Genomic DNA, 27124 nt, shown 5'->3' with positions numbered 1-27124 from the left:
ATGATGTTAACTCAGTGGGCCCAACTCGAGGAAAGATGGTGTGAATGCGAGCCCAGTATTAACACCGGCTGCAAATGCGTGAGTTTAGTATGAGGACGAGGTACCGACTGTCTGTAGACATACTTTCAAAAGTCACACATAACAAAATTGAGGACGAACACTCACTGTTGTACCATCTGAGTGACCCCGAGTCATGGACATTGAGATACTTATTTTCTTCCGCTCTGTATGGAGGCGTCCAACATTGAGCTCCGCCGTCAACAAATCAGAATTCGCGGCCTGGACGCGCTGACGCCAGATGTCAAGAATCACCGATTGGTGTGCCAAAATGCAGTCGGCCAGGTGCTTCTTAGCCTCGTACACCTTTCGTTCAGCTTTAGCAGCCTCAAGCGCAAGATCAGAGTGTTCATCGCCTTCGAGTTCTCCGTCCGATTGGGTATAATCATCTTGCTGCATAAGGTGAGTCCTGGCAAGTAAAAGCAAGTAAGGTGCTCACAAGGTGCAGCGCGGTAGGTAATTTCTCCTCCTTTATTGATAATGCTTCACCAAAGTCAGGCCAATAAAACGCCGATGGAGTCGTGGTGTGAAGAGGTCTTTGGTTGCGTGGCTCATGCGAATGTCCTCTGATACTTGGAGAAGGGGATGTAGTATTGTGGAATGCTCGGGGATTAGAGGCTGCAGTGCGAGTATGAGACATCATAACAGGTGGGTGAGATCAACAAAGATCGTGTGAATATTTTAATATCTTCAATGTCAGCACCAACATGCCCAAAGTGTGGGAGAACATTTACGAAGGAGAGCAGCGTCGCTCGACACCTGAGCCAGCCTCGATCCTCGTGTCATAGTCATATGCGTGACATTGTTGATATTTTGCAGTTCACCGAAGTCGTTCCTCCCCAGCGTCGCGCAGGGGATGATACCAACAGCATCCCGGAAGTTTACGATGGGGATCACTGGCACGATAACATCGACGATGAATTCAGAATGTTTGAGGAATCGCTGGAGGAAGAGTATGATGGCGCGGGGGCCTGTTACTCCCAAGACGGCTCGACCTTCCTGGATTTATTTGACGCCGATGAATACGCAGAATGCAGGGTAGACAACCTCTACTATCCGTTCGCATCCAAGAAGAGTGGGAAATTGCCGATTATCTCCTGCGCTCGTCCCTCAGCATGGCAGCAATAGATGAATTTTTGAAGCTTTCAATGGTGCGTATTCTTTGCACCCTCACGATGGGAGCATTGATACATCAACCGCAACTTGTTTTCAGATCCAAAGATTGCATCTTTCGTTCAAAAACGCCAAAGAACTACGAAGCCGTGCTGAAATGCTCCCTAGCGGACCAAGTTGGAAATGCCAGACTATCTCCTCCATCCATCCTACCAAGTCTCCAATCCGACTCTTTTGGAGGGACCCCGTGGAATGCTTGGAGAGCCTTTTCAGCAATCCATTGTTTCACGACAAGCTTGATTTCATCCTCTCGCCGTTTACAAAACAGCAGAGCGGCTTTTGCGTGTATATTCGGAATGGTTAACAGGAGATTCCGCTTGGGAAATGCAAGTAAGTACTAATTCTGCCGAATTTTGCGTCATCTCACCATATATCCTGCAGACACGACTTCCCAGAGGTGCTACAGTTCTCGGCACCGTTCTTTCATCTGACAAAACCAACATCACCACCATGACTGGTGCCAGGGTTGCCCACCCTCTTCTTCTAGGCCTCGCCAATATCCGCATGTGTACCCGCACAAACTCTCGTCTAAGGCTTTCCTGCTCACGGCTCTCCTTCCAATTCCAAAGTATCTACATCCCAATCAACGAATGCGGGGCATGCTTGAAGGACCGTCTCGTCCATGAATGCCTTTCGATCTTTCTGAAGCCATTGATGAAAGCTGCTGAAGTCAGGAGTATGATGTCCGATCCGGTAGGAAACGTCCGCCATTGCTTTACCCCTCTCGCAGCATACATTGTTGATACCCCAGAGGCGGCCATGCTTGCATGTGTGCGCGGAAAGACCTCTCCTTTCACCATGGCCTCGTATTTGCAGTTTGGGGATAATTTCCGGCACCCTGCTCGTACGCGCTCCATCACTCTTGGACAGCTCGCTGGTATTACGGTCAATCCTGATGACCTGGAGGCTTATTTTGAGGCTTGTGCTGACTCGCGGCTGAACGGCGTCCATGCACCATTCTGGATGGATTGGCCGCTTGCAGATCCCTCCATTTTTCTGACGCCAGAATCATTGCACCACTGGCACAAAGAATTTTACGACCACGATCTTCAGTGGTGTATCGTGGTCGTTGGAGCTCAGGAACTAGATTTTCGATTCTCGATATTACAGCCGACTACTGGTTATCGCCACTTTTCTGGCGGAATATCTAAACTGAAACAAGTTACAGGTAGGGGCCATCGTGATATTCAGCGCTATATCGTTGGCCTAATATCCGGTGCAGCCCCTCGTCGTTTTGTCATCGCGATCCGTGCGCTCATGGATCTTCGTTACCTAGCGCAGTGTCCTGCACCCGATGACAATCTCTTGGCGTGTATCGACCGATCTTTGTCGACTTTTCACGAACACAAAGATGTTATCTTGACCTTAGGCGCACGGATGGGGACAAAGAGGCCTATTGAAAATTGGTATATTCCTAAGCTTGAGCTCCTACAGAGCATCACTTCCAGCACGCGCAAAGTCGGCGCCCTCATACAGTGGTCTGCAGACGCTACCGAGCATGCACACATTTCTGAAATCAAGGAACCTGCACGGCAAACGAATAACAATGATTATGACCCACAGATCTGTCGTCATCTTGATCGGGAGGAGAAGTTGCGACGTTTCGCAATTGCCACATCGCTCAAGAACCATCCCGCATCCCATGATCCCAATTTTAGGGCCGAAGACATTCTTGAAGAGGACGACCTGGACGATGGAGATGAACAGGAAACGAACGATCCGCGAACGGCACTGCTCGAGGAGATGAACCACACTCGTGTTGCGACCGATTATTTCCGCAAAGCCAGGCAAATGGCTACTGCAAGATGCGATTCCAGTATCCCTCATCGAACGTTTATTGCTGAAAACACTGCCATCCACCTCAACTTCAGTCCATCTCGCTCGGGAGTCAAACTTGATGATGTCAGTACTGACTTCAACTTACCGGATCTGCATGTTGCGCTTTCGAGCTTCTTACAGCATGACGCGCGAGAGAGAGGAATAGTTCATGGGGTGGGGGGTCCAAGACAGAGACCGTCTATCGATCGTCCACCAATCCTTCCATTTGACCGCGTTCAATTATGGAATACGGTTCGCCTCCAGCTCAAATCTTTCCATAATCCCGATATTGTGTTGCCGGCTCAAACTATCCATGCCTCTCCTCCTGGCCCTGGGTGGCCAAAAGGTCGACGGGACGCCATCCTCGTCAATGTTGATACCGCATATGAATGGCCTAAATCAGGTCTATCAGGTGAGTCCTTTTTCATCATATGTCAATGTATATAATCAACGCACTTCCCAAAGGCCACGTTATCTGCGAATTATGCCTCATAATGCGACCAATTCATCGTCGAGGTTCTCGTATCGCTTGGCGAGATCAGTACCTTTGTTACGTGCGGCGTCTGAACATTGGCCCCTGCGATCCTGCCACTGGGATGCATGTGTTGAAGCGTGCAAAGCATGCAGATGGTACCCCTATCTGTAGTATCATTCCTCTTCGCCAACTCCGTGCATTTATTAGTATCATCCCTCGTCTGGGGGATGCGGCGGATGTACGATTGACTTCAGCTACGTCTACACATTATTCCCAAGAGTTTTTTTTGAACAAGTATTTTGATAAGGACTTTTATTATGCACTTCACAATGCTACTACCCCCGATAGCTAGCTAGCTTTGGATATCATTACTATGTACTGTTTCAAACGGACACTTAGTTAAAGACACTTTGAAAATAAACGCTTTTGTCGCATCCTAATGAACGCTACGGTACAAACCGGGTAAATGCACTACCCGCGATTTTAATATTATGAAATTGATTGATTTCTGCACGACTTACTGAAAGAACAAGAGCGCCACGCCGCCAGGGACAATAGGACAACGAATTGCCCCCCATGTCAACATCTTTTGCCAACTATCTCCTAGCGGCTGTCAGCACCGTCACTATCCATCCCGTACGCCGCACGAAGGACGAAATGGATATACTCATGAAGAGTGAGTTGGGCCTGCAAGACCAAGACCCCCGGGTTCTGTGGGAGGAGGACCTGAAGCCTAAGACCTCCATCCTTAAATTCCTCATTCCTCTTTCAAATCTCAACAAATCGGAAATCAAGAGGATCACTTACATCAAACAAGTACCGGGAAGCCAAACTCAGATACATGGGGCTCCCGTTTTTGACAAGGAATGGCGACTCAAAAATGCTTTCCGAAGTAAACGCAAGGTTGCAGTTAGGCGTACCCGGTTTCAGGCGGCTCAGACTGAGTCGCAGACTGATACAGACATAGAACTTGAAGGGGATTCCATGCTAGAGACGGAGGGCAGCTTGGGGCAGCAGGATTTCGTCAAGGCTGGAACGAAAAGAGCTAAGCCTGTAGGAGAAACGGAGGAAAAGAATTGGGAGCGTCTTTTCCGGGCGATATACTATCACATGCGCGAACTGCTCAAGGAGCAAGTCCAAGAGCGCAATGTTGATGGATCACAGCACTCGTCATCGCAACGCTCGGGAATCCAGCGCTCGCACATTTTGCCCTTCACCGAAATAACAGATCTCCGGTACTGGTCTTCAGAGTTCGCCACCACTTCCATGCCAGACGCTACCGATTCACGGAAGCCTGATCTCGTCCTCCTGGATTACCGGCTCAGAAAGCTCGGCTTCTCGCAAAAGTCCTGGAAAGATGTCCTCACAGGAGTTGAGATTACCCAATCTGACCTCTCTGTTGATCGCAAAATACCTTTGTTCTTGGGGGTTGCTACCAAGGGCTATCTGATGATGCGGGAGCAACCATGGCGTCGTTTCATCCTACTTTTTAGTATCTCCAAGTTCAAACTTCGTGCCCATTATATGGATCGCTCCGGCATGGTGATCTCAAAACCACTCCCGATCGTTACATCCCCTGAACGTTTTGTCGACGTGTTGAATACCGTCACTTTAGGAAATCGCTCTTCCCTCGGCTTTGATCCAACAATCCATATCTGCAACTCTTGTAACACCATTCCAACTCACGCTGATTTACCGAATGGCTTTGATGCCATGCTTCCTGGGGCAATAGGCTGGGTTTACGACAACGATGAGAATGTATACTGGATTATGGATATACTATGGAAGAGCCGCGGTCTGTTCAAGCGCGGAACCGTCTGCTATCGCGTTCGAGATCAGTTTAATCAGGAGTACGCACTCAAAGATTGTTGGGTCAACGAGGATGTCAAAGACGTCGAGATACAACTTCTCAAAGCGGTCGAAGGCATCCCGAACGTTGTTCAACTCAAGAAATATTGGGACGTACTTTATGATGGGAAGCCCGACTCCACTTCACGCATTCGTAGTCATTGCTCGACATTCAAATTCGAGACAAAAATCCATCGGCGTATTCTCTTGACACCCTGCGGGGTGCCATTGACTCACTTCAACGATGTACCCGAGTTAATCGGGGTTTTTCGTGATCTTGTTGTTGGTGAGTCCTTTTTGCAATCACCTGAAGTCCTCTGTAATCACCATGCATTGTAGCCCACAAGGCAATGGTGGGCCGACGTGTCCTTCACGGAGATCTCAGCCCTAATAACGCTATTATTTACCAAGGAAAAGGCTATTTTATTGACTTTGACCATGCAAAGTTTCTCAATGATGATGGGAAAGCAGATCCGAGTCCACGCGGTACTGTGAGTTACAACGTTGCACTTATTTCTGCTTGTGTTAACCTCATGGTTTACAGGGAACTGTACCCTACATATCTTTTCGCGTTCTCCGCCTAATGGGAGATGGCCATTTGGTCCAACATATGCCCTGCGACGATCTCGAGTCGCTTTTTTACATCCTGCTCGAGTTTACCGTGATATATCTAGGACCGAAGGGCGTACTGGCCCCCCAACCCAGTCCAGAAGCTTTGCGACGGGACGCCGTTCGGAGGTGGGCGGTCTCCTATGAAAACATGACCCAAGATGGTCTCGCGACCAGCAGTATTTGGAAGCGGGAATTCATCAATGGTCTGGCTGACCCACCCTTAATCACCCCGTACTTTATCCTCTGCCGCCCCCTCCTTGAAGAGTGGCGTTGCGCAATTTCTCTCGCAAGTTCTCAGTCAACTGCCCTGTCTCACGATACAATATGCGATATTCTAACGCGGGGCTTAAGCATGATCAGTCAGCAACTTTCTCAGATACCTCCTCCTGCACTTCCAGCACCTCTATCTACACCAGAACCAACCATCGCTCTATCGCGTCCTCCTGCACCTCCATCTGCGCCGGAATCAACCATCGCTCCATTGCCTCCTGATATTTCCGTCGCTGTTCGTCGGTCTCGTCGGTCAAAGACGGCACCTGTCAAACGCTAATTGACTGGTTCGGGGCTTCCCTTGTTGTGTAGCATCTGTAGAACGCACTGCATCCGAGTCCGATATCTCATATTATCTCGTTTATTCTTCGTTTAAACACCTCTACCTAAATTCCGTATTTCCGTAGTATTTTTCCTTCATCTTCCACCTGTGCTTCGTCCTCCATATTCTTCATTGAATGTAGCACTATGTACAAAATGTTCCTAGCTTACGTAAGTTCCTCTGTTATATTTCGGGATAGTCCAACTTTGAACTTCGTCCTTGAAGTTCACTCCATGCCTCCTAGGAAGAAAGCCAGGCGTGCTTCTCCCTCGCGGTCCTTGAGTCCCCGCAATTCGAGGACGAGGAAGGTCGCCAGCACGGCACCCGAAGACGTTGACGATTCTCGACGGCGAAGCGAACGGTCCACACGAGGTGTTGGTGGTCATGTAGCACAGCTCAAAAAAGCTGGAGAGATCTTGATGGCCCCAGCAAGGCAACGGAAGGGAAGAGGCGCTGTCGAAATAAGTGACTCAGAAGTCAATCCCATGGCACCTTCGCAGCAGCTCAAGAAAGGGAAGAAAAAGGTAAGTGATTCTTTTCAAAGTAGCTCAACTAATATTCTTTTAGGCTGATACGAATTTCCTGCCTCGTCCTGTTGAAGACGACGACTCACAATCAAACACTCAACGTCGTAATCCGTTTCTACGCATGGCCGGCCCTGATGATAGGTTTGGATTCAAGTCATCTTCCACTGACAAACAGGATCCTCGGGAGGCAACTCAGCCCATCGGTCGCAGCTCCAAGAAAGCCGTAGGCGAATCCGTAGAAGATGAGGCGAGGAAGGATAGAATGTGGGACTTGGATGAACGTGATGAGTTAGAGAATGACGAGTTAGAGAATGACGCCGATGAACATGATCACAATGATCGACCCAGCGAAGATGAAGATAGTTTGTTGCGGGATACGCGGGAGTAAGTCGTACCTTGTATCTTTCCCTCACATTTTAATTCCTTATTGTCCGTTCAAGGGCTTCAGTCGACCGCATGGCTTTATGCGGCGATGAAGACAATGAAGGCGATGAAGATGGCGATACTCAGATGGATCCCGACCAGGGGGATTTTGACAGCCGAGACTCGGGCAATGATACTCATCATGAAGCCACAGACACTTTCGATGTCCTTGAACGCCATCAAACGAAAAATGGACGACGCAAAGCTCCCTCCCCGACTCATTTAGCACGCGCATGTGTTCCATTTTGGTAATTATGCACGATTACTGATATGCGCCTCAGTCTTCTCGCAAACAAGGGTCCGCCCGTCCACGTGAAACTGGCTCGAGGTCTCGTCAGCATTCACCCAGCCTTGTAAGTTCTTGTGACTTTGGGTTTGTTGTTTTTAATTCGTTGCATTAGGGATCTCGTCGCCCCTCCCTCGAACGAGTACGCACTTCTTCCTCTCCTGGGTTTGTTGTTTTTAATTCGTTGTATTAGGGATCTCGTCGCCCCTCCCTCGAACGAGTACGCACTTCGTCCTCTTCTGGGCGCTTGGCCCCTGGACGCGCGCCTCACAGAGTACCATCTGAAAAAACTGCATCGACCCGTGTGCGGCCGGGGCGTCCACCTGCACACTTCTCTGTTTCTCGTTCAAAGTCCCCTCGTCCTTCCTCCTTTCGCAAACTGTCTCCTCGTCGGCGCTCTCCAACTCAGTCTATGGTTTCTTCCAGCAAACTGCCCTCCTCTCGTGGACGGTCTTCGTCACAGTCTCTGCCCAGGCATTCTGCTCAGCCAGATCGAACACCTTCTCCCGCTCCTAGTTCAAGCCGATCTCACTCTCGAAGTCCCTCACCTGTTCAACGCAGCAAATCTGGAGGCGGTGCGCGGTGCGCCAACCAACAAGCTAACCCCTCGAAGCTCGGCTTCTATCCAGCATCTTGGCAGGCCTTCCTGCAGGCAGCAAAGTTGGAAATGCGGTTGCAGGCAATTTTATTGCATCCTCTTCCAGTTCATCAGGAAGCGGTAATACTGGCACAAGAGGTTTTGGGTGCTGTATTATGGACATACCACACGAAGAAGGTGAAGCTTGACAAAGGTAAGTTGCCCTGCACCGTCAGAAGTCGCTCCAATCTGATGTCCTTGCGAAGGTTATTTCCCAGAGTATAAAGTACCGATGTCGCGACTAGTAAGTACAGCGCCCAAACACGAACTTCGCTGATGATTCAACAGCTTTGTGACGACCTGTTCACCTTTCAGCACGGAACTCAAGAAAATTGTAATATCTATTGCGAAGCAATCATACGGCATATTCTCGAAGGGCAACTCAGTGCACAAGGAGCGCGTCAGTGCAGCAGCGGCTAAGCTCCTCAAGACCGGTGAATATCTTCGGCTTCCCGACTCTTCTGAGGTCAGTGGCAACCTCGTGGTGCGCGACAATTCATTATTGACGTTTACAGGGAAAATATACCAATTTTGTGTCGCAGGTTCTCAAGGAAGCCTGCCTCAGTTTTTACTACGGTAACGGTAAAAAAGCGCTCAAGGTAACTGACGAATTTCAAGACGGAATTCCTGTCAATGGCCTTATTCTGGTGGCCGCAGTTGTAGGCTTTGATTTAATCAATTTTATATTCCTCGCTGATCAATGTTTTACAGACGAAGGGTGTTCTCACCGGCTTCCGCGACAGTGGTACTGACAAGGTGCCTGACCTTACTGCTGATACGTGCAGGGCCGACTTCAACTTACTGCAAAAGTCTGTCGACAAATTGATGACCATTCCCGAACGTCGCGCGGAGCTTGAAGAGATGCTGAAGGAATGGGCCGAGGAGGGGATGATGGGTGAACTTCGCAATGACTGGGACAGTGCAGCGGGCAGTGATGATATCAATATCATCATTTAGTATATTTTTTTGCGCCGTTACAATGTCGTTTGCACAACATGTTTGATCTGTCTACAATAATCTAGTCTGCTTGCAATGTCCAGTCTGCCTACAATGTCCAATCTGCCTACAATGTCTGGTTTGTCTACACTGTCCGGTTTGTCTACATTGTCTAGTCTGTCCAATCTGTCTAGTCTGTCCAATCTGTCAATATTGTGCCTTTGTGTATGGATTGTAAGCCTTTGTGACAATATTGTAAAGAGGGCACTTAGCTGTAGGATTGTGCTGTTTGTACAAATCTGTACAAATCTGTACAAGGTTTTGCTAGTTTGCTGATGTATGACAGTGGGTGTTTCTTTCTGCGTGCTCTAGGTATGAAAATCGGGATCATTGAACCTCCCCCACAGATCACTACGACCGAGTCAAGCTCATACACAGCAAGAATGATATCAGCCTGACGAAGGCCACGCATGCCACCCGACACTTCACAGCGAAGACCGCACGAGCACACGGGGCATCTGGCAATGATGTGAAAGCCATTGGCTGCTGGAGTGTCAATGATGCCTTTGCCAACTGTTATGACCGTGCCCTCCCACTCGAAGGGCTGCTTGGTGCGGCCATGTTCAATGCGAGGAAGCCCGAGCAGTACTTCCTAGCTCGGGACCATCTTGGTAAGCCGGTGTCCGCCGTTTGACAGCTTGCCCTCACCTGTGATTCGAAACCAGAGCCTCCAGTGGAGCTCCTCTCGCAGATTTTTCCATGGGTCGAGCAGGAGAATTCTGCCCTGCAGCAGCGGGAGGCAATGCTCGGCCATGCAGGACGGGATATTGCCTTGAAGGGCTTCCTGCGACTCCTCGTGTGGCTCCGTCGGGTCCTTATACAGGATGCTGCTGTCCTGTTTGTCAAAGACCCAACATGCCCAATATTTGGGTTCGCACCCTTTCAAAGTAACATGTTCCATGAATTTGCAGCAAACTCGACAGCCGTGCTTGCCAGGGTTGACAAGGAGGCTCGGTTGGCACTGCAACACCTCCCTGAGCAGTATGCCCGAAGCATGCAAGGATTCGTCGCATCATCACGCCTCGCACAGGAAGAAGCCAACCAAAAGAATGCAGAAGAGCTTGCACTGCTTCGCGAACAGGTTTCACGGCTGGAGATGGCAGCTGAGTCTGGTCGATCTCGTCGTCGTCATCGTGGTGAGTCACAGTCAGCAGTTTTTCACGCACAGGAAAAAAAAACTGATAGGTCGAAAGGTGCTCCACCCGCCACTGTAGTACCCCCAGTGCCACTCAGTCCTGCAGCTCCTCCCCTCGAATCAGCCACCACAGTGGCATCAAGTGTATCTTCAGGCCCGCAGATTAGTCCGTTTTCGCTCTTCCTGCCCCCCACAGCTCGTCCTGCCTCTCCTGCCACGCCCATCATCATTCCCCTACCAACTTCTGTGGCTACAAGCACTGATGCTGCTACTGCTGCAGACCTCGATGCTCGTCAGCAGCAATGGACCTCTCTGGTGGACCGATTTGGTGCTGAGCGGCTGCTGAAGCATAGCTGGGAGTGGGTGTCGGGGGATTACCTTCCCCTGTACACCTTCCAACCTGTCACCCGCATCACGCAAGTTTGGGATGAGTATGTTGCTGGGTTGAATGGATTTCTCGCAGTCCGTGACCTTGACGAGCGCTGGCAGGCACGCTGGAGACGGAACATCAGCACTCTGCGAACTGAAAACTGCCGACGGAAAAAAATCACAGTTCTGGTGGAAACACTCGCACGGAAGCCGAACTGGAGCGTCAACCTGGCACTCCGTTTTCTGCGCGAGAAGTACGAGACCCACCCTGACCTCAAAAAGCCTCGCACATTCTGTGAGTATCTGCAGAAGGGGGGTGGGAGTGGCACCAAGGACGTGCTTGCAGCGGCTGCCAATTACCCTTGATTCATTTCTCGCTGACAGTCTTCTTTGCTCGCAAGCTCGATCTCCTCTATTTTAACGGAGTCTCATTGGCATAATTTTTTCGTACTCTACCTCTGTAATGAGCACATATTGTAGTATCACAGTTTTTCTTGAAAAGATCTATTTGATTCAGCAAAAACAAAAGAACTAGGATGGTAAATGATGAGAGCACTGGCAGGCCGCGGCAACCTTCAGTTCGAGAACACAACAGCCAGTAAGAAGACAAGAATCTGGCAACTTCCAGTTCGAGAACACCACAGAAGGGGAACGGGACACCACAGCCAGTAAGAAGACGAGAGTGCGGGCAACTTCCAGTTCGAGAACACCACAGAAGGGGACGGGAATGCCCTTCAGTTCGAGAACACCACACCCAGTAAGAAGACGAGAATGCTGGCAACTTTCGGTTCGAGAACACCACACAGCAAGAGAAGAATTTACTGCTGGCAACTTTCAGTTCGAGAACACCACACAGCGAATGAACTGCACACGGAAATTGTGCAGTTAAAACAAGAATACTGACAACTATCAGTTCGAGAACACCACAGCGAGAGAGGAATTACACACAGAAATTGGGCAGTGTAAGAAGACGAGAATCCTGACAACTTTCAGTTCGAGAACACCACAGCGAGGCCTCGGAGGTCATCTGGGGAGGATGTTGTCTGCAGGGAGGAGTTGTCTCTGAAATGGGGAGGAGAGCTGCCTGCAAAACGGGAGGTCAGGTCCATCTGCGAAACGAGGGACTCAGTCACGGTGACGAGGCTATATGTAGCATGGATCTATAAAGAAAACTAAGAGGACAGCTGAACGAGATGCGCCAAGGAAGAAGGAGTAGAGGAAACACGCACCAAAGAGCAGCTGCAGCCTGCAATATGTCTCGTTCCCCTCCATGGCATCAAGGCTGATCAAGGCTGATCCTTGCAAGTGCCCCCCAGTGTGTCTCGTCCTCGTCGGTCGGCGTGTATTCGGCAGGCAGCGGCAGGCTGGTTATCCTCCCTGCCTATGTACTCCACTGAGACGATGGCGTCACCCAAGCGTGTACCGGCGGGTGGCTTCGTGACGCGCAGTTGCCTTTTCGAGCGGCGTCACCCGTCACCTCGGTGGCGCACCGAAACCCGCATACATATAATTATCACGATTCACTACGACGATCATCGATGCTAGCCTTATGAGCTGCTAGACTGGTCATTGCAAAGCGTTCTAAGATGTTCTACGTGATTGGTCTCGGACTCTGCGATGAGAAGGACATCACAGTCCGTGGATTAGAAGCAGTCAAATCTTGCTCTCGAGTCTACTTGGAGGCCTACACGTCCATCCTGATGGTGAACAAGGACCGCCTCGTCAGTCCATTATCACACCATTCTTCTCCCACTGCTCACATGTGCGCAAGGAAGCATTCTATGGCAAATCACTTATCCTTGCAGATCGCGAGATGGTAGAACTCGAGAGCGATGAGATCCTACGCGACGCGGCCACCGAAAACGTTGCGTTTCTCGTCGTTGGTGATCCATTTGGGTGAGGCCGTCCGGTTTCCTTTTCTTGTCTGCATTGACTTATTAGCCCTGTGCAGCGCGACGACACATACGGATCTGTTACTACGAGCTCGCGATCTGCAGATCCCTACTCAAATCATCCATAATGCATCTATCCTCAACGCAGCGGGATGCTCGGGGCTTCAGCTCTACAATTTCGGGCAGACAGTATCTCTCGTCTTCTTTACAGATACATGGAAACCAGACTCGTTCTACGACCGCATCGCAGAGAATGCCAAGTTCGGGCTGCATACCCTGGTACTTCTTGACATAAAAGTAAAGGAACAAAGCGAAGAGAATCTAGCAAGGTGCCTCATGTCCTTCACCTTTTTGGCCCCTTTAGTTTCTGATTTGTTTTGAAACGCAGAGGAAGAAAAATATACGAGCCGCCACGATATATGTCCATTCCTACTGCCGTGAACCAGCTTCTTGAGATCGAAAGCATTAGAAAGGAAGGCATCCTTGATGGCGATTCGACACTCGCTATTGCACTATCGCGTGTGGGCAGCATACCCTCCAGCGAAGGATCGACAGATGATGACGACGGTACTCAACGTATCGTCGCAGGTACTCTCTCGGATTTACAAGTCCAACCAGAGTCTATGTTTGGGAAACCACTTCACAGCCTCATCATCGCTGGCAAGAAGTTGCATGAATTAGAGGCGGTTTATGCAGGCGCCTTTGCTGTTAACCAGGAGAACTGGAATCGTGTCGCAAAAAAAAACATCTTAAGGCCAAATAATCATTGACGATATCACATTATAACATGCATCTCATCCGATTTGGCAAATTTTCCATAGCACGTCGGTGAGTGAATATGGTGATGAGTAGTCGCGGAAAAATACAGTATTCGGGCCAAGGTTCTCAAGTACTTAGAGCCATTGGGGCCCCATGCTGGAACGTCTGGTACCAATGAAGCAATATACACATACGATACAAAAGCGTCGAGACAGCAACGACGGAAAACAATAAGATAAGCTTGCCAGTTGGGCAAAAAAAAAAAAAAGCAAGACTCAAAACGTAAAATTCCACACCCTGTCCAGAAACTTCAAATTACATATACATTTTCCTTCTTTATTTGATAACCATCTAGCTTGCGGAAGTACTCAAGGCGCGCCAGGCGTTCCTCTTCGTATCGCTAAAGGTTAGAGAAACAATCATCAGCGATAAGCAGTCCTCATGAACATAGCTATAGCGAACCTCTCGGGTATCATCTGACAATTCCATCGAGTCATTGAGGGGCTTCGCTTTCTCTTTGCCCTTACTCCGAGGCTTCAAGGATGACTTTTTGACACCCTTTGACACGGGTTTAGTACTTCTTCTTGGGGCAGGCTTTGCACTTGATGATGGCTGCGCCTTCGATGCAGGCTTCCTCCGCTTCAGCTGCTCCTCATCACTGTCACTATCACCCACAGGATCCACAGCCATCCTAACCCTTCCTTTAGCCCCAATTTTTGCTATGGCAGCCGCCTTCCGCCTAGTTGCTCTGCGTGGCAAGAGCTTCTCCAAATCCTTGCATGCCTGTCTGGGGCTCAGCGAAGCAACTTCTTTAGTAGTGCGGACACGTTTGCGAGGCTTAGGTGTGTCATCCTTGGATTTGCCCTTCCCTTTCGCCTGTGCACGTGTAGTACGTTTCGGAACGGGAGTGTGTTCCTCCGCTGACTCCAGGCAATCTGACGGTGTTTGGGGTCCTCTAGCGGCCACGCTAATCTTCACAGGTGATGGGCTGGATACCACATCGCTGGAGCCGGGAGTGGCAGCTTCAATATCACGTTTACGTTTTCGCGGCGTACGGAGGGGGTCGCGACTGCGTGTTGGTTGGTCTCGTAAAATGTCCAAGCGAGGTTTAAGTAGGGCTGGGACTACTATCTCCGAGCGAAAGGAAGCAGGGGAAGACGATGGCGTTGGGATATATGAATGACGCAGGATCGGCGCAGGGACTGGAATAGATGTCGTGATTGGTTCGTCGAGATAGAGATCATCGATGTCTTCATCGTTTGTCGGGATGGGGACTGAGGAAGAGGCTGGGCGCGTTGGAGTAGGTGTAGCGCGATTAAGCTGTCCTCTGGTACGTGTGGAATGTGGTGTGACGCGTAAAACAGTAGATTGAACGTATTTGCGCTTCTCGCTCGGTAGACGTGCAGCGCGTCGTTCTTTCAGTACCTTCTCGGCCGCTAAAAAACCGAATGGGTCTGAGTCACCACTTCTAGGGTCTATATCTTGTGTATGACGATAAAACGCAGTCATTTCATACTCGTAGGCATTGGCATGCAATGTTGACGCGTAGTTCTGCGGTCCATATGTGGAAGTAGAAGCGAGCGGCGAGCTGGGAGGGAGCGGTGATGTTGGCTGCCAGTTAGGCGGGTTAGCTGGGAACGCGAGGCTTTTTGGTTTCTTTGGCCGTCGAGGTGGTTTGAGGTTTGCAAACGCGGGAACTGCTTTAATCGGAGACGGTGAAGGTGGATGAAAGAATTCATCGGTGATGTCGCGAAGCGCATCTTCATGAGAAGGCGTGCGAGGCGCATTTGCCAGCGAACGGAGTGGTGGTGGTATAGAAATACTGAATGAGTTTTCGTCGGCTCCATACTCATTATCCCTATCACCCATGACAAATATATTCTCGTCATTCTCTTGTTCTATCTCTGAATCAGAGTTGAGCAACTCTTTCTCGACTTGAATCTCTGCTATCTCCTCGCTTTCATGAGCTGCCTGAGCTCGTTGTCTGCGCGTTCTTGGTGCCATTGTCGATGTTGTGGAGCAAAGGGCGTGGGAACGCGAGGACAATGAGGAGAAGGCCAAATGCGCGAGGTATATCACGTGAATTGAGTTTCCTTTTTTATTCATGACTCATGAGTATTCGCAAACCGGCTTGCTGGTTGATTGATCCGGAAGTGACGGAAGACACAGTCTCTAAAAACCTTGACATGCACCAGGGCAGATCCGTTAGGAATTCACGCTCGTGTGCACACGGATTATCAATCAAAACGATGGTCTGATATCCTATATTAGTTCACAGCAGACTCCAGCAATTATTGGGTCCCATTTATCAATCATATACGAGGTGCGAGCATTATATTGCACACGCTGCAATATCAGATCCCCTGATTTTACCATCTCAGACATTTATCATGCATGCACAGATGTTATTCTCTGCGTCTCGTACTCGTATAACTGCCTCGATCTCCCGCTGCAAAAACCTTGGCCAGCGGTGTATGAGCGTCCGCCCATTAAAATATGAGCATCTCACAAACACACCTGGTGAATCTTCCCCACAGAAACCGCCTCGTGAGTCATCTTTTACTTCAAATCACCAAACCGATCTCTCATCATGCATAACAGCCCGCAAAAAGGTAACTATCGCCTCTCTACATGCCCTCCGTCAAGAACGCACCCCGATCACTGTGCTCACAGCATATGATTATCCCACTGCGCGCGCTGCATCCACGCACGGAATTGATATCACTCTTGTCGGTGACAGCCTAGCGCAGGTCTGCCTAGGCTATTCCAGCACCACTTCGCTCACTCTTGATGAAATGCTTCACCATTGCCGCGCCGTCGCCCGGGGAACATCCGCACCACTTCTTGTCGCAGACATGCCGTTCGGAAGCTTTTACGCCGGGAAAGAAGACACGGTTCGAGCAGCCGTCCGCATGCTCCAGGAGGGAAACGTGGAAGCCGTGAAACTAGAGGGAGGGAGTGAGATCGCTGGACGTGTGCAAGCACTCACGAGTATCGGAATTCCCGTAATGGCCCATGTAGGGTTGCTACCACAGCGTCACACCGCGCTCTCCGGGTACCGGGTCCAGGGGCGCACTGCGCAGTCTGGTAGATCGATTTTGCACTCGGCCCTCGCTTTAGAGGAGGCAGGAGCATTCTCCATTGTTCTCGAGGCCATCCCTTCCTCTCTTGCTGCATACATTACGTCGCGGTTGAAGGTGCCCACTATTGGCATCGGTGCAGGCCCGGGTTGCAGTGGGCAGGTGCTTGTGTGGGACGACGTAATGGGGACATGGGCGGGGCACAAAGCAAAATTTGTGAGACGGTTTGGGGATGTTAAGAGCGAAGTCGAACGAGGTGTTAAGGCATATGCTAGTGCTGTTAGAGATGGTAGCTTCCCTCAACACGAGAAGGAGGGTTATGGGATGGATGACGGAGAGATCGAGAAGCTATTGGAGATGGAAGGTGACCGGGAGTGGATGTGGAGCCCTCCGAAACTGATGACAAACTGACCAGCTGACCAGATGCTTCAATGTTTGTAGCCATGCAACTGTCATTAATTGGAATCCCGAGGTGCAGGTACTATGCTGTACTATGACGGATTACTAGTTAGTTTATACTTTTCTGATTCAGGCGACTTGCTTCGAGACATGTTGAGGAGTCACGAAAACATTTGTTCTACGTTGTTACCCGCGCATGGAGGAAACAGACAAATAAAAAAAACATACAAGAGCTGTCGAGTCTCGATGCCGAACTCGAGAATACAATCGAGAACGAACGCGACGGAGCCCAACTAGGTTCCCAGAAGTTGAAAACAGTGATCGTTCGGAAGAGTGGTGATATACATGTCCACCTCATCAATATCGCGGAAGGTGAAGATACCTTCGTCGATACTCTTGAAGTGACAGTGGATGCGCTTGCAGGGTCATTCCCGGGATCCACGTAGCTAATGCTTTCTAGACATGCCAGCGCGATACCTCTGATTGATCTGCAACTACAACCCAATCCCGTATCAGCACCAGCTGAACCTGTTGGCAAACTTGTCAGTACAAATGCACACAATTTTTTTTGTAGGAGGCGGACTCACTTCTCGTTATACGCCCACTCTATATTCCCTGTCGCTCCAGGTCCATACCATACTATCTGTGGCAAATGTTCGCTTCGTATGACCGTCCGCCCACCCATCCTCTCCGCAATGTCCCTTAATCCTTTTCCCAATTTCCACACCTCTACTTTCCCAATTCCGCTGCGTCTAGCCACTTGCGTGATCTTCGCGATTAGCCCAGGGAACGTCTCTTCACTGGCACAGAGCCTCGTAATGATTAGCGTTGGCGGAGGAGGTCTCAAGTCCACGCTCCAGCTTGCGTATGTGTCTGGGTCGTTCAAAGACTGTATACCCCAGAATCCACCTGCCATGGAAACTTCCGAAGCGTACGTCGAACGTGGGATATGGAACCCGCAGACACCGTTTGTTGGCAGGTACGTCACGAATGCTGCCGGGCGCTCCACCTCATATGAGGTGTCGGTTGTCAACATGTTCGCCAGCTCTTTATTGATCCGCCCAGCATCACGATCCCAAAGCCCGTTCAGCTGCTCCTGCGTCAACCACGTCCATCCGTCATCATCCCCTTCCTCTGTACCCACGTCACAAATAGTCGAAACGGCTCCCCGTGTCTCCCATCCACCCTCTTTACCCCCAGGGCCTGCGGAGCGGTAAAAGTCTTCTCCGACATCACTGTACAGGCAAGAGAACAGTCCTTCACTAGCTTCTGTTACCTGTTCCGGCGGTGCGCCCCATGCTTGTGGGAACTTGGGGAGATTAGCACGCGAGGCAATGACCCAATGTAAGAGGCGCATCATATGGCTTGCATAGCCGCGCCCGCGCTTAGAGGGTGGGGTGAAGACACTGGCAATGGCGTAACAGGTTACTTCGTGCACTGAGTTGGGCTCAGAAGTAGAAGATGAGGGATAAGCAACGAGACCTGAGCGCCTGAATCTGTCCCCGTAGACGCGCGTCAGAGAAACACACGTTTGTTGAGAGTACTCGCGTCGCTTACGCCTCACAGGAACACATGAAATCAAGAGTGGTTGGGTCATCCCGTGGCGCCAGCACCCTTCCTCTCCCATTAACTTCTTCCTGCCGGGCCCCGGCACAATGAGTTGCTTACCAGGTGATCAGTTTTCCATCCTTCGCGTGATCCATGGATTCCATGTCAACCTCTCGCGCGAGGTACTCTGTGAGACTCAGAGTACCACCCCATTGTGGCCACGTCCGGCGCCATGACTCCTCAACCTGCGCACGTGTTGCGGGGAAGAGCGAGAGTAACGCAAAATCTACCCTTGATTCTGTCATCGGTAATAGTCTTTGCAACGCCGATCTCGTGTTGGGGGCGCTTCGCTAGTGAGTAGATTGAAGGTAGCAGTGTGATTGAAAGTTATGTCTCTAATTATAACCTCACCAGTACACAAGTACTGGCACTCGATAACAGTTTATTTTGCCAGTTTATTTTTTTGAGCGTGAAATAAAACTGGGATAAATTGTGAAGTAAGGTTTGTGTGCTGTTCTTGTCGCGGAGAGTGAAATACGAGCAACCGACCGACTTGCCGAGAGACTCCCGCAAAGCAAAAACTGAGAATACTCATGCCGCAATGCGCACACACGATAATTCAGTGTATTGACAACGTCAGCGCCAACGGAGCAGGAAGAGAGAATCCACAATGAACTTCTTGGAAACTCTCGCAGTTGCACTCCTCGCTGAGGCAAAGTCATTATTGCCATTTCACTTGCACCGATTCATCAGTGAATTACGGTAGCCGTGGGAACTGTAGAAGGATATCATTCTGCTCTTGCCAAATATCGCTATGTATACTGTGAGCAATTTGTGTTGTTGATACATAGTCATGGATGTTCTGCAAATTTAAATTACCATTAGGAGTTCGTGAAAAGGTCACGACGTTGCGCCATCACGGAGCAATCATGATGAGATACTGTGTACGAAGTTCGTACACGGCATCTCATCATGATTGCTCTGCGCTAGCCTCAGAGTCTCAGGACTTCGTTCCAACGCCAATCTGCGCCTTCTGACTGCAGCTCGTGGATGGAACAACCATGATGGTGCCCCGCTTAATGATATCAGTGGTTATTCTCCTCATTATATCCTACGGCTCGTCCTGTTCTCTTTTTGGGCGTCGTACTCTTTCTACAGGTTGTTATCGCATCGTTAGTGTTGCGTACAGCTAGAATCTTGACGTGCAGTTCCTCACCTTCGGACTTGACAGCGGCCGCCGCTCTGGTCCACGACACGAAATTGACTTCTGTTCCTTTCCAGTGCATGCGTGGCGTTTCTGACTACCTTGGACTTCCTTAGAGGTCTGGCGAAGCCGTCGGAGGCACAGCCATCAGCGTGGAATGTTCACCCTAGCATCCGGAAAATTATATTTTCTCTTTCGGGGGACACCGTAGTATATGCTGGATCGGCCGCGCTCGTCATGTACATCTGGGACAAGAACAGTAAACTATACAACCTCAAACCGTCCCCACTCACCATACTGGCGTAGACCTTCATGCCCAGCTCGCAGTCCAATTTCATCTGGTATACCATTCCGGATGTCAGTAGAGATGTGAGTGGACCAGATCAGGGTATCGGTGTGCAGAGGTGGATTCTGGCCTTCGTTAATGTGGCGATTGTCCAGGGACCGTTGACACTTGGGCTACATTGCTCGGAGTCGGAGGCTCAACGTCGTTCAAGATGAAAGACAGTGGAGAAGTGCAACCGGAAGGGGAGGTCATTAAACAACGACATAGACAAGACGTTCGGGCTTTTATTCTTTTTGGGTAACGTAGACGACGATGAGTCAATCCCAGCGGCCCAAATGCATATATTATCCGCGCAGGTTATGGTTCTTGGGCTCCAATGGATTCATCCTACATGATCCGTTGTAAAGTTCTGCCATCCAGGCGCAACCAATCTGCCAAACCAATAGAATTTGTAAGTTTTGCCTACAATACTATTTTCAGATTATAAAGCAAGCTCTATCTACCTCAGAAGTTCAGAGTCCCCTTTGCAAACTTTGTATCGCTTCGCACAAACGGTGCATTTCCCCTTCATCGTCATCGTTATTGCTTTGGCAGCATGTACTGTGTCTGTTGCTAAATGCAACTTAAAAGCCAACTTAAAGATCTGCGATAGGGACGTTGAAGTACTGCTGCAGTCACCATTGTTCTGCGGTGCAAGTGACTATGAGTAGTTTACTTTGCCGCATCCAGGATTCAACGTTCAACCCCCTTGCACCTTGCGGTGTCAATAGCCTGGTAACACACGCATCAACTGCGTCAATGATGATGTTGGTAGTGGTGAAGTCCAGGAAACGATGTTGAATGGACATTGGAAATGTCCTTTAACGCGCCAATTAGCAGTTGGACCGCTACAGTCGCTATGCACATAATGCAGTCTTCAGCAATAACCAATGAACACTCAAGCTCTGAATGACGCAGCACAAATCTGGACATTGAAATCGCTCCTCAGGTCTCTTGGAGTTAGTCGATATTGCATGTTTAAATCGATTCAAAGGCGCCTCCACTGCCCATGAAGCAGGGAAAATTGTCCAGACTCCGGGAACAATTACATTGACCAAGTCAACAACGAACTACGTATTGTACCATCAGCCACAGCACCAATACGAAAGTAGAAACATGACTCACTGTCCAGATGTACTCATGGACAGGCTGCCAGCCCATCCGTACTAACCAGTCTGACTCGGATAATGGCACAATTTGTATTTGGTAAGCTATTGGTATTGCAAGGTGTAAGGTGTGAGCAATGGGCTGAATACTGGATGCAAAGCAAACTACTCATACTTACATCCGTCGTATAGCAGTCAAGGCCAGGGCAGCAATCACTGGCGTCCACGCAGCTCTCGTATTGGGCACTGCATGCAGTGGCAGACATACATGCTGCCAAAGCAGTAGTAACGACGACGACGAAGGAGAAATGCATGATTTATGCGAAGTGATATGAGCTTTGCAAAGGGGACTCCGAACTACTCTGAGGTGGACAGGGCTTGCCTCTATATCCCGAAAATAGGGTTGTGGGCAAAACTCGGAAGTTCAATTAATTTGGCAGATTAGTTTCGCCTGGATGGCAGAACTTCACGACGGTAAGAATAACCTAGTGGGGCCTCAGAATCAGCGGATAAACAATCTAGAATTCAAAGATATTGGACTTGAGAATCTTACGAATGAAGAGGGCTCGGACTAGGAACGAGAAAGGGACTCGGTCTTGGTACATACTGTAGTGACCGTACCACCGTAAGGTGTGGTAGGCTGCGCGGTGCTGACTCTGCTGAGTCGCCAAGTTTCAATTCAGCTACCTTCGGCAATAGTCGAAGAAGACTTAAGTGTATTGTACATCAAATCTCAAATGATACCAATTAGTACCTTCAGCACACAGAATGGCGCACCTGACGAGGCACAGGCAGATAGGAAGTAGATAGAAAAAAGTCACTTACTAGGATGTGGTAATAAAATTAAAGCTGAACTGAGGAGCAAGTGAGGCTCGCCGTCGATAGTGAAATTCTCATCCAACAAGTGACGAGAACGACAAACCCCGAGGAAGTGGAAGAGTGTGGGATGGCATGGGCAAAATGTAGCGAACTTGAAGGACCGCCGCAGGTACTACTACAAGATGCTGGATGCCGAGCTGAGCTTGTTGTCGGCGGATGTGACTTTGTGTTACATTGTGTGACTGTCCTTGACCGAAGTTGTGATAACCTGCCGGGGTATATATAGAGCAACGTCACCTTGCATGTATCTTGTTTTCGGGGCACCTACTAGTACGAGGGCCGACTCGAACTTGACAATGGACATCGTTCATGCACATGATCCATCCCACGGTCGCAACTCATGATACTCATTGACTTTCAGTGCCAGTAAGGGTGTATCATTAGCCTATTAATTAATAACAGGCCCTCGCTCCGAGACGGGAACTATGTATCCTACCTAACCTATTCGCTACCATGGCCTTCCCCCTCACCTGCTGACTCATCGAACTTAGTCCCTCTAGTATGGCTATGCTTGATATATCAACAGCAACAGTACCGCCTTCCGAGTCGTCTTTCCTCCAGACCAAGTTGACATGTCGCTGACCCAAGTATGTATTCTCGGATCCTTCTTTATCACTCTCTTCAAAGCCTTAGAGCTACTCCGACGGCGAACTCATCGCATTGATCTCGATGGACCCATCTTTTACACCAGAACAAGTCCTCGCGACACTGATACTACGTCTGCACGTCGCGCTTCCAACGGAGCCAGATACTCTAGGGTACGTGAAGGAAATAGTGTGGAAGCTCAGGGTGTTTCATATACCGGTTGTCAGACCCCCCGCTGGTGATGGCGTGACGCCGCAGGTGCCATTGAATGTACGGTCGGTGAGGGAGGAGGATTTTAAGTGGTAAGTTTAGGATTAGGATCTCGTGTGTGTCGTGTTGGACATAACCTACAGCTTATCACACCGTCGTTCTTTCTTACAGAAGTTCTATATCTACAATATTAAAGCATGAATAACCGCCTCTGCATAGTGTGTTGCTCTGCATCATGCATATATTCGCTCCTTGGGATCAATGATAGTATCAATGGCTTGGCTGAACTTATTTCTGACCAAGTTCGATTCCAGAAACCTCTACTTACCCCAGAAGCTTCTTTACCTATACTTTGATCGACTTTTGAATGTCGAACCGAGGCCGCTTGCTCACCATATTATATGCTCGCTCACCGGTGCGCGCCATCGGTGCCTTACTTGCATCACAAAATATTCGGACATGGTTGAGACACTAGCTAGTACGTAAAGTACTTCATTAATGAACTATGTGCACATCATTGCCTGGAACTTGAAATTCATTCGCGTCAGAATACCTCATTAGCCGATGAAAGTATTCCCCATGTCCGAACCACCGCGTGCGCGAGAGTCGCAGAAATTATCAACTACACCAGATATCTAAAACCAACGGGGTTTGGAAGGTTGTTTATATCCTTCGCATTCCGCTCATCCCTCTCAATCCGTTCATTCACCCGCTTCAAATGCAAATACATCACACCAAACATTGATGTTGACCCCCCAAGTGCTGCGAGGCAGATGGCGTAGGAATAACGATACGTCGGTCCCCAGTTGATCGGCCAGACGTATCTATGAGACGTGTCAAATTGTAGATAATCAATGAGAGTGAGAGATTGATGCCACTAACGCTCCGATGATATTCCCGGTCTGCGACAGTCCATTAATCAAAGCGATTGCAACAGCCCGCTTGGCAGGTTCTCTGGCGAAAATATTGTTGATCCATCCCCAGATCACCATATATGCAGCGGAGATTTGAGCCATGAGGAAACTGTATGTCTATGAGTACAAGAGGCAACCCCTTATGTGCAATGATTCTACTTACACCGAAGTATAGCGCGCAGCTGTGTTCATTGTGCAGATGGATATGATGAAACCAACGCCAGCGAGTGCACTTGAGGCTAAAAGGAATACGTAACGTTTTTGCGCCTTATCAGAGTACCTGGTGGTTCATGAGACATAATTCGAGATAGAGACCGTTCACTGACCTTGAGATAACAAATGCAACTATGGTGGAGAATACCCATGGAGGAGCGCAGAGCAGCAAAGTGTTCGTTGTATCATATCCAAGGGTTGCAACGATCGTCGGGAAGTAAATGACGAATGACAGTGCCACAAACTGGATAGTGAGTGCGACCGAAAACCACCACACCTTCCAGTCACATACAGCATCCCGCAGTCCTTGCATGGTCGTCCGTTTCCCAAGCTCGTCAGTGCCATCTGCTGCAAGGCGAGAAATAGCGAGTGCTCTTTCTTCCGGAGTGAGCCATTTGGTGTTGTGCGGGAAATCAGGAAGAATGGAAAATGCACAAATTGCAACTAGAATGGTGGCACCGCCCTCGATGTAAAATAACCATCTACAGATATTTCAGCTTTAGTGAGTAAAATAGACAAATGTTTCTTGCCTCCATGCAGCCTGTCCAAGTTTTCCCTGCATGCCTGTAAGTATACCTGATGCAAACACGGCTCCGAACCCAGAGGCGAGAACAGATCCACAAGTGACGAGAGTCGTTCTTACAGCGAGCTCATCTCGCTTGTACCATCCAGATATCAGATAAAGAACGCCAGGGTAAAAGGGGGCTTCTACAAAGCCGAGAAAGAAACGGGCTAGAAGAATACCCGTGTAACTTTGGTCGGACTATCAGACGCTACAATGATGCAAGACGAGAATGCGTACTTCTTTGTGATCCCTAGGCACGTCAGCATTCATATCCATGAACGGCCAGTGTCGACAAACCTGTTAATGTCGATACTAGGCCCCAGATGACCATACTACCAGGAATCAGGATGGATGGTTTCTCTAACCAGTGCAGAACCATATTCCTGAAAGAAAGAGAGAAGTTACATTGACCTAACCCTCGGCGATTGATGCAACTCACGCTGGCACTTGCATAAGGATGTATCCCACGTATACTATGGACAAGATCCTAGCATATTGATTCCCCTGCAGGTGCAAGTCTTGCTCAAAAGTTGCCAACCGCGCACTACTGTGGACAACATGAGACACTATATAAAGCGAGTATGATGACATGCGACTTACCTAGCATTCGCTCTATCGACCTGCCCATGGTATGCAGTAAGTACGAAGTTGCACACCGATAGAATTCGCCGATGGCTCAGACTCACAAAGTTCAGTGCATATAAAACAATAATTATAGACATACGTAAATCGAGCTTCCTCAGCAATTTCCTCTCGAGATCATCGCGGGAATGGCTTGGTACGCCAGTAGACAAATCATCGTTCATGCACTCAGTCGCTTTTGCATCGCTGAGAGTAGTCATTGTTCAGAAAACAAAACCACAACGGAAAGAGTTGATAACTCTCTTCTTTGTAACACTGGGTAAGAAGAATGGTATGAGTCGGAATCTCGCAGCCATGAATCACCTGACAACTTGGTTAAATATTGAGGGGGAAAATTGATGCTGCTTCACTTCAACTTTACCTGGCGATGCGTGGCAGCGGAACTCAGTGGAGCAGGAACTTTGCAACAAGATTAATCTCAGAACCTGGCACAACCCTATTGGAAGATACATGGCACCTTTTCTGCGTGATGAAATTCCATACCTCTGGAATGATGTCAATTAGGTGATCTTAGGAACGGGATGACGATGTCGACCTAGGTGACCAGCCCCTCTTGAGTCTAACATCATTGATGAATGATGTGCCGCGACTCGCACCACCCAGGAATGGGGTTTGAATTAAAATAGCTTCAAAAAGCAAACTCTAGCCCCTGGTCAGGCTTATTCTAGCATACCGGGGTTACGGACGGCACCATATTAGCACACATAATTTGATTCGACACCACGGCATATCTGACCTTATTCCGTATAATCAAAACCAAGTACAGTAGTACGACTCAGGATACGTCATGTGCAGGTTTGTTTGCTGTCTTCCTGGTTCGGCGCCGTGAGCCTAGACTGTCATGTGAAAGCTCGAGACTGGGAACCGTCGGAGACCAAGGCTACTATGCAGAGTCCATGTAGATCAGTCACTTGAACGGCTTCTGAGAAATTCGTCAACACGTGGCACATGCTAGTGATGGCAACAAAGGCACATCACGCTGAAGCACTTGTTTTCGGGGTCCTCGGAGTGTGGCCTTCAGTAGGCCTCACTAGCACCGTGTGACTGCCTAAGGCCCAAGGGAAGGGGTAATACAACTTGAAGGCATTAGGCTATGAAAGCAGGTGCTACCGAGTTGCTTGTGTCTTGGACGCAGATTTTGCGAGCTCCTTGCAATTATGAGGGAGTTCTCAAACGCCCATAGTACGTGGCACTCATTCAAGTTGGGAATTTGAATGTCCTCAGAACAGTCATTTCAGGCTAGGAGGGTCGTATCCAGCAAGTGGATATGTAATACAAGGATACCTTCAGTCAGCTCTTCGACGATATATTGTCACCGCTGTGTTTACAGCAGCAACTCAGGAAATAAAATATTAGCATCGTCTCTGCAAATAGACTCTTCGCATTCTCACTCTCGATAACGCTATGTCCAATTGACCGTATTAAGCGAAGGGATCAGTCCGGAAATCGAGCACGGGTCGCGCTAGCGTCAGACCTTGACATCCATTACATGAAGTTGCATATGCGGGTCGCAGAGGGAACTGTTTCCGATTTACTGTCCTTGACGCAGACGGAATGCAGGGGATGCAGTGGCTTTCGGATGTATTGAGTTAGACTTTGAGGAGGCGACGATGCAGCGTGACGTGCGCACAAACGTTTCTGACCAATCCTATTTAGGGAAACGCACGGGTACGGGTAACACCGCGGTTCTATGCTGACGGGTTTGGAGGGTACGGGTACGGAGTAGGATAGTCGTACCCTTGAGCATACCGTGGCCATTCACCGCGGGTTGACGGTGTTTGGGCGGGTATAATATACCAAATCGGGAACCAGGCGCGCGACAGCCATTGAACACCGTGTTTGATTCTCTGTTTTT

At 49.3% G+C, this 27124-nt stretch overlaps 8 protein-coding genes across 8 annotated transcripts; 4 read left to right on the top strand and 4 right to left on the bottom strand.

The window, feature by feature from the left end:
- Positions 1-84: 84 nt before the first annotated feature.
- DFJ58DRAFT_728006 (uncharacterized protein) lies at positions 85-697 on the bottom strand (the record flags this gene model as incomplete). Its single annotated transcript, XM_041385539.1, has 3 exons — positions 85-111; positions 166-450; positions 497-697. 3 exons carry the CDS (start codon positions 695-697, stop codon positions 85-87), a joined length of 513 nt encoding a protein of 170 aa, XP_041243950.1.
- A 287-nt stretch (positions 698-984) lies between these two features.
- Positions 985-3875, top strand: DFJ58DRAFT_841483 (uncharacterized protein; the record flags this gene model as incomplete). The annotated part of the gene is made up of 4 exons (XM_041392713.1): positions 985-1132; positions 1499-1560; positions 1612-3460; positions 3565-3875. The coding sequence occupies 4 exons, from the start codon at positions 985-987 to the stop codon at positions 3873-3875; spliced, it is 2370 nt and encodes a 789-aa protein (XP_041243949.1).
- A 224-nt stretch (positions 3876-4099) lies between these two features.
- DFJ58DRAFT_728003 (uncharacterized protein) lies at positions 4100-6533 on the top strand (the record flags this gene model as incomplete). The annotated part of the gene is made up of 3 exons (XM_041385538.1): positions 4100-5657; positions 5711-5862; positions 5916-6533. The coding sequence occupies 3 exons, from the start codon at positions 4100-4102 to the stop codon at positions 6531-6533; spliced, it is 2328 nt and encodes a 775-aa protein (XP_041243948.1).
- A 5941-nt stretch (positions 6534-12474) lies between these two features.
- On the top strand, positions 12475-13880 carry DFJ58DRAFT_745796 (Diphthine synthase). The gene is made up of 4 exons (XM_041387413.1): positions 12475-12669; positions 12720-12844; positions 12900-13169; positions 13229-13880. The coding sequence occupies exons 1-4, from the start codon at positions 12535-12537 to the stop codon at positions 13608-13610; spliced, it is 912 nt and encodes a 303-aa protein (XP_041243947.1). The 5' UTR covers positions 12475-12534; the 3' UTR covers positions 13611-13880.
- DFJ58DRAFT_788748 (uncharacterized protein) lies at positions 13852-15627 on the bottom strand. Its single transcript, XM_041390168.1, has 2 exons — positions 14062-15627; positions 13852-13999 (listed from the first exon to the last, which is right to left on the bottom strand). The coding sequence occupies exons 1-2, from the start codon at positions 15601-15603 to the stop codon at positions 13910-13912; spliced, it is 1632 nt and encodes a 543-aa protein (XP_041243946.1). The 5' UTR covers positions 15604-15627; the 3' UTR covers positions 13852-13909.
- Positions 15628-15773: 146 nt separating this feature from the next.
- Positions 15774-17173, top strand: DFJ58DRAFT_385392 (ketopantoate hydroxymethyltransferase). The gene is made up of 3 exons (XM_041380144.1): positions 15774-15922; positions 15981-16146; positions 16201-17173. Exons 2-3 carry the CDS (start codon positions 15990-15992, stop codon positions 17088-17090), a joined length of 1047 nt encoding a protein of 348 aa, XP_041243945.1. The 5' UTR covers positions 15774-15922; positions 15981-15989; the 3' UTR covers positions 17091-17173.
- A 101-nt stretch (positions 17174-17274) lies between these two features.
- DFJ58DRAFT_385395 (uncharacterized protein) lies at positions 17275-19090 on the bottom strand. Its single transcript, XM_041380145.1, has 4 exons — positions 18747-19090; positions 18636-18692; positions 17666-18574; positions 17275-17606 (listed from the first exon to the last, which is right to left on the bottom strand). The coding sequence occupies exons 1-4, from the start codon at positions 18929-18931 to the stop codon at positions 17591-17593; spliced, it is 1167 nt and encodes a 388-aa protein (XP_041243944.1). The 5' UTR covers positions 18932-19090; the 3' UTR covers positions 17275-17590.
- A 4388-nt stretch (positions 19091-23478) lies between these two features.
- On the bottom strand, positions 23479-25602 carry DFJ58DRAFT_385368 (major facilitator superfamily domain-containing protein). Its single transcript, XM_041380143.1, has 8 exons — positions 25228-25602; positions 25067-25174; positions 24921-25010; positions 24593-24814; positions 24176-24544; positions 24013-24129; positions 23818-23958; positions 23479-23759 (listed from the first exon to the last, which is right to left on the bottom strand). Exons 1-8 carry the CDS (start codon positions 25467-25469, stop codon positions 23558-23560), a joined length of 1491 nt encoding a protein of 496 aa, XP_041243943.1. The 5' UTR covers positions 25470-25602; the 3' UTR covers positions 23479-23557.
- Positions 25603-27124: the final 1522 nt, after the last annotated feature.

Source organism: Suillus subalutaceus (genome assembly GCF_016647625.1).
Source record: "Suillus subalutaceus strain FC151 chromosome Unknown DFJ58scaffold_53, whole genome shotgun sequence".
Taxonomy (NCBI): Eukaryota; Fungi; Basidiomycota; class Agaricomycetes; order Boletales; family Suillaceae; genus Suillus; species Suillus subalutaceus.
The sequence above is the reverse complement of the archived record's forward strand: the minus strand, read 5'-3'. Positions and strand labels throughout refer to the sequence as shown.

Coding starts and splice junctions, on each gene's coding strand:
- DFJ58DRAFT_745796 (XM_041387413.1), top strand. CDS start 12,535: ATGTTCTACGTGATTGGTCTCGGACTCTGCGATGAGAAGGACATCACA. Junction 12,670..12,719: donor TGGTGAACAAGGACCGCCTC/GTCAGTCCATTA, acceptor CATGTGCGCAAG/GAAGCATTCTATGGCAAATC. Junction 13,170..13,228: donor AGCGAAGAGAATCTAGCAAG/GTGCCTCATGTC, acceptor TTTGAAACGCAG/AGGAAGAAAAATATACGAGC.
- DFJ58DRAFT_788748 (XM_041390168.1), bottom strand. CDS start 15,603: ATGGCACCAAGAACGCGCAGACAACGAGCTCAGGCAGCTCATGAAAGC. Junction 14,000..14,061: donor TGTCAGATGATACCCGAGAG/GTTCGCTATAGC, acceptor TCTAACCTTTAG/CGATACGAAGAGGAACGCCT.
- DFJ58DRAFT_385392 (XM_041380144.1), top strand. CDS start 15,990: ATGCATGCACAGATGTTATTCTCTGCGTCTCGTACTCGTATAACTGCC. Junction 16,147..16,200: donor TTCCCCACAGAAACCGCCTC/GTGAGTCATCTT, acceptor CATGCATAACAG/CCCGCAAAAAGGTAACTATC.
- DFJ58DRAFT_385395 (XM_041380145.1), bottom strand. CDS start 18,931: ATGACAGAATCAAGGGTAGATTTTGCGTTACTCTCGCTCTTCCCCGCA. Junction 18,693..18,746: donor GATGGAAAACTGATCACCTG/GTAAGCAACTCA, acceptor TGGGAGAGGAAG/GGTGCTGGCGCCACGGGATG. Junction 18,575..18,635: donor TTCATGTGTTCCTGTGAGGC/GTAAGCGACGCG, acceptor CTACGGGGACAG/ATTCAGGCGCTCAGGTCTCG.
- DFJ58DRAFT_385368 (XM_041380143.1), bottom strand. CDS start 25,469: ATGACTACTCTCAGCGATGCAAAAGCGACTGAGTGCATGAACGATGAT. Junction 25,011..25,066: donor ATCCTTATGCAAGTGCCAGC/GTGAGTTGCATC, acceptor TCTTTCTTTCAG/GAATATGGTTCTGCACTGGT. Junction 24,815..24,920: donor GTATCGACATTAACAGGTTT/GTCGACACTGGC, acceptor GTCCGACCAAAG/TTACACGGGTATTCTTCTAG.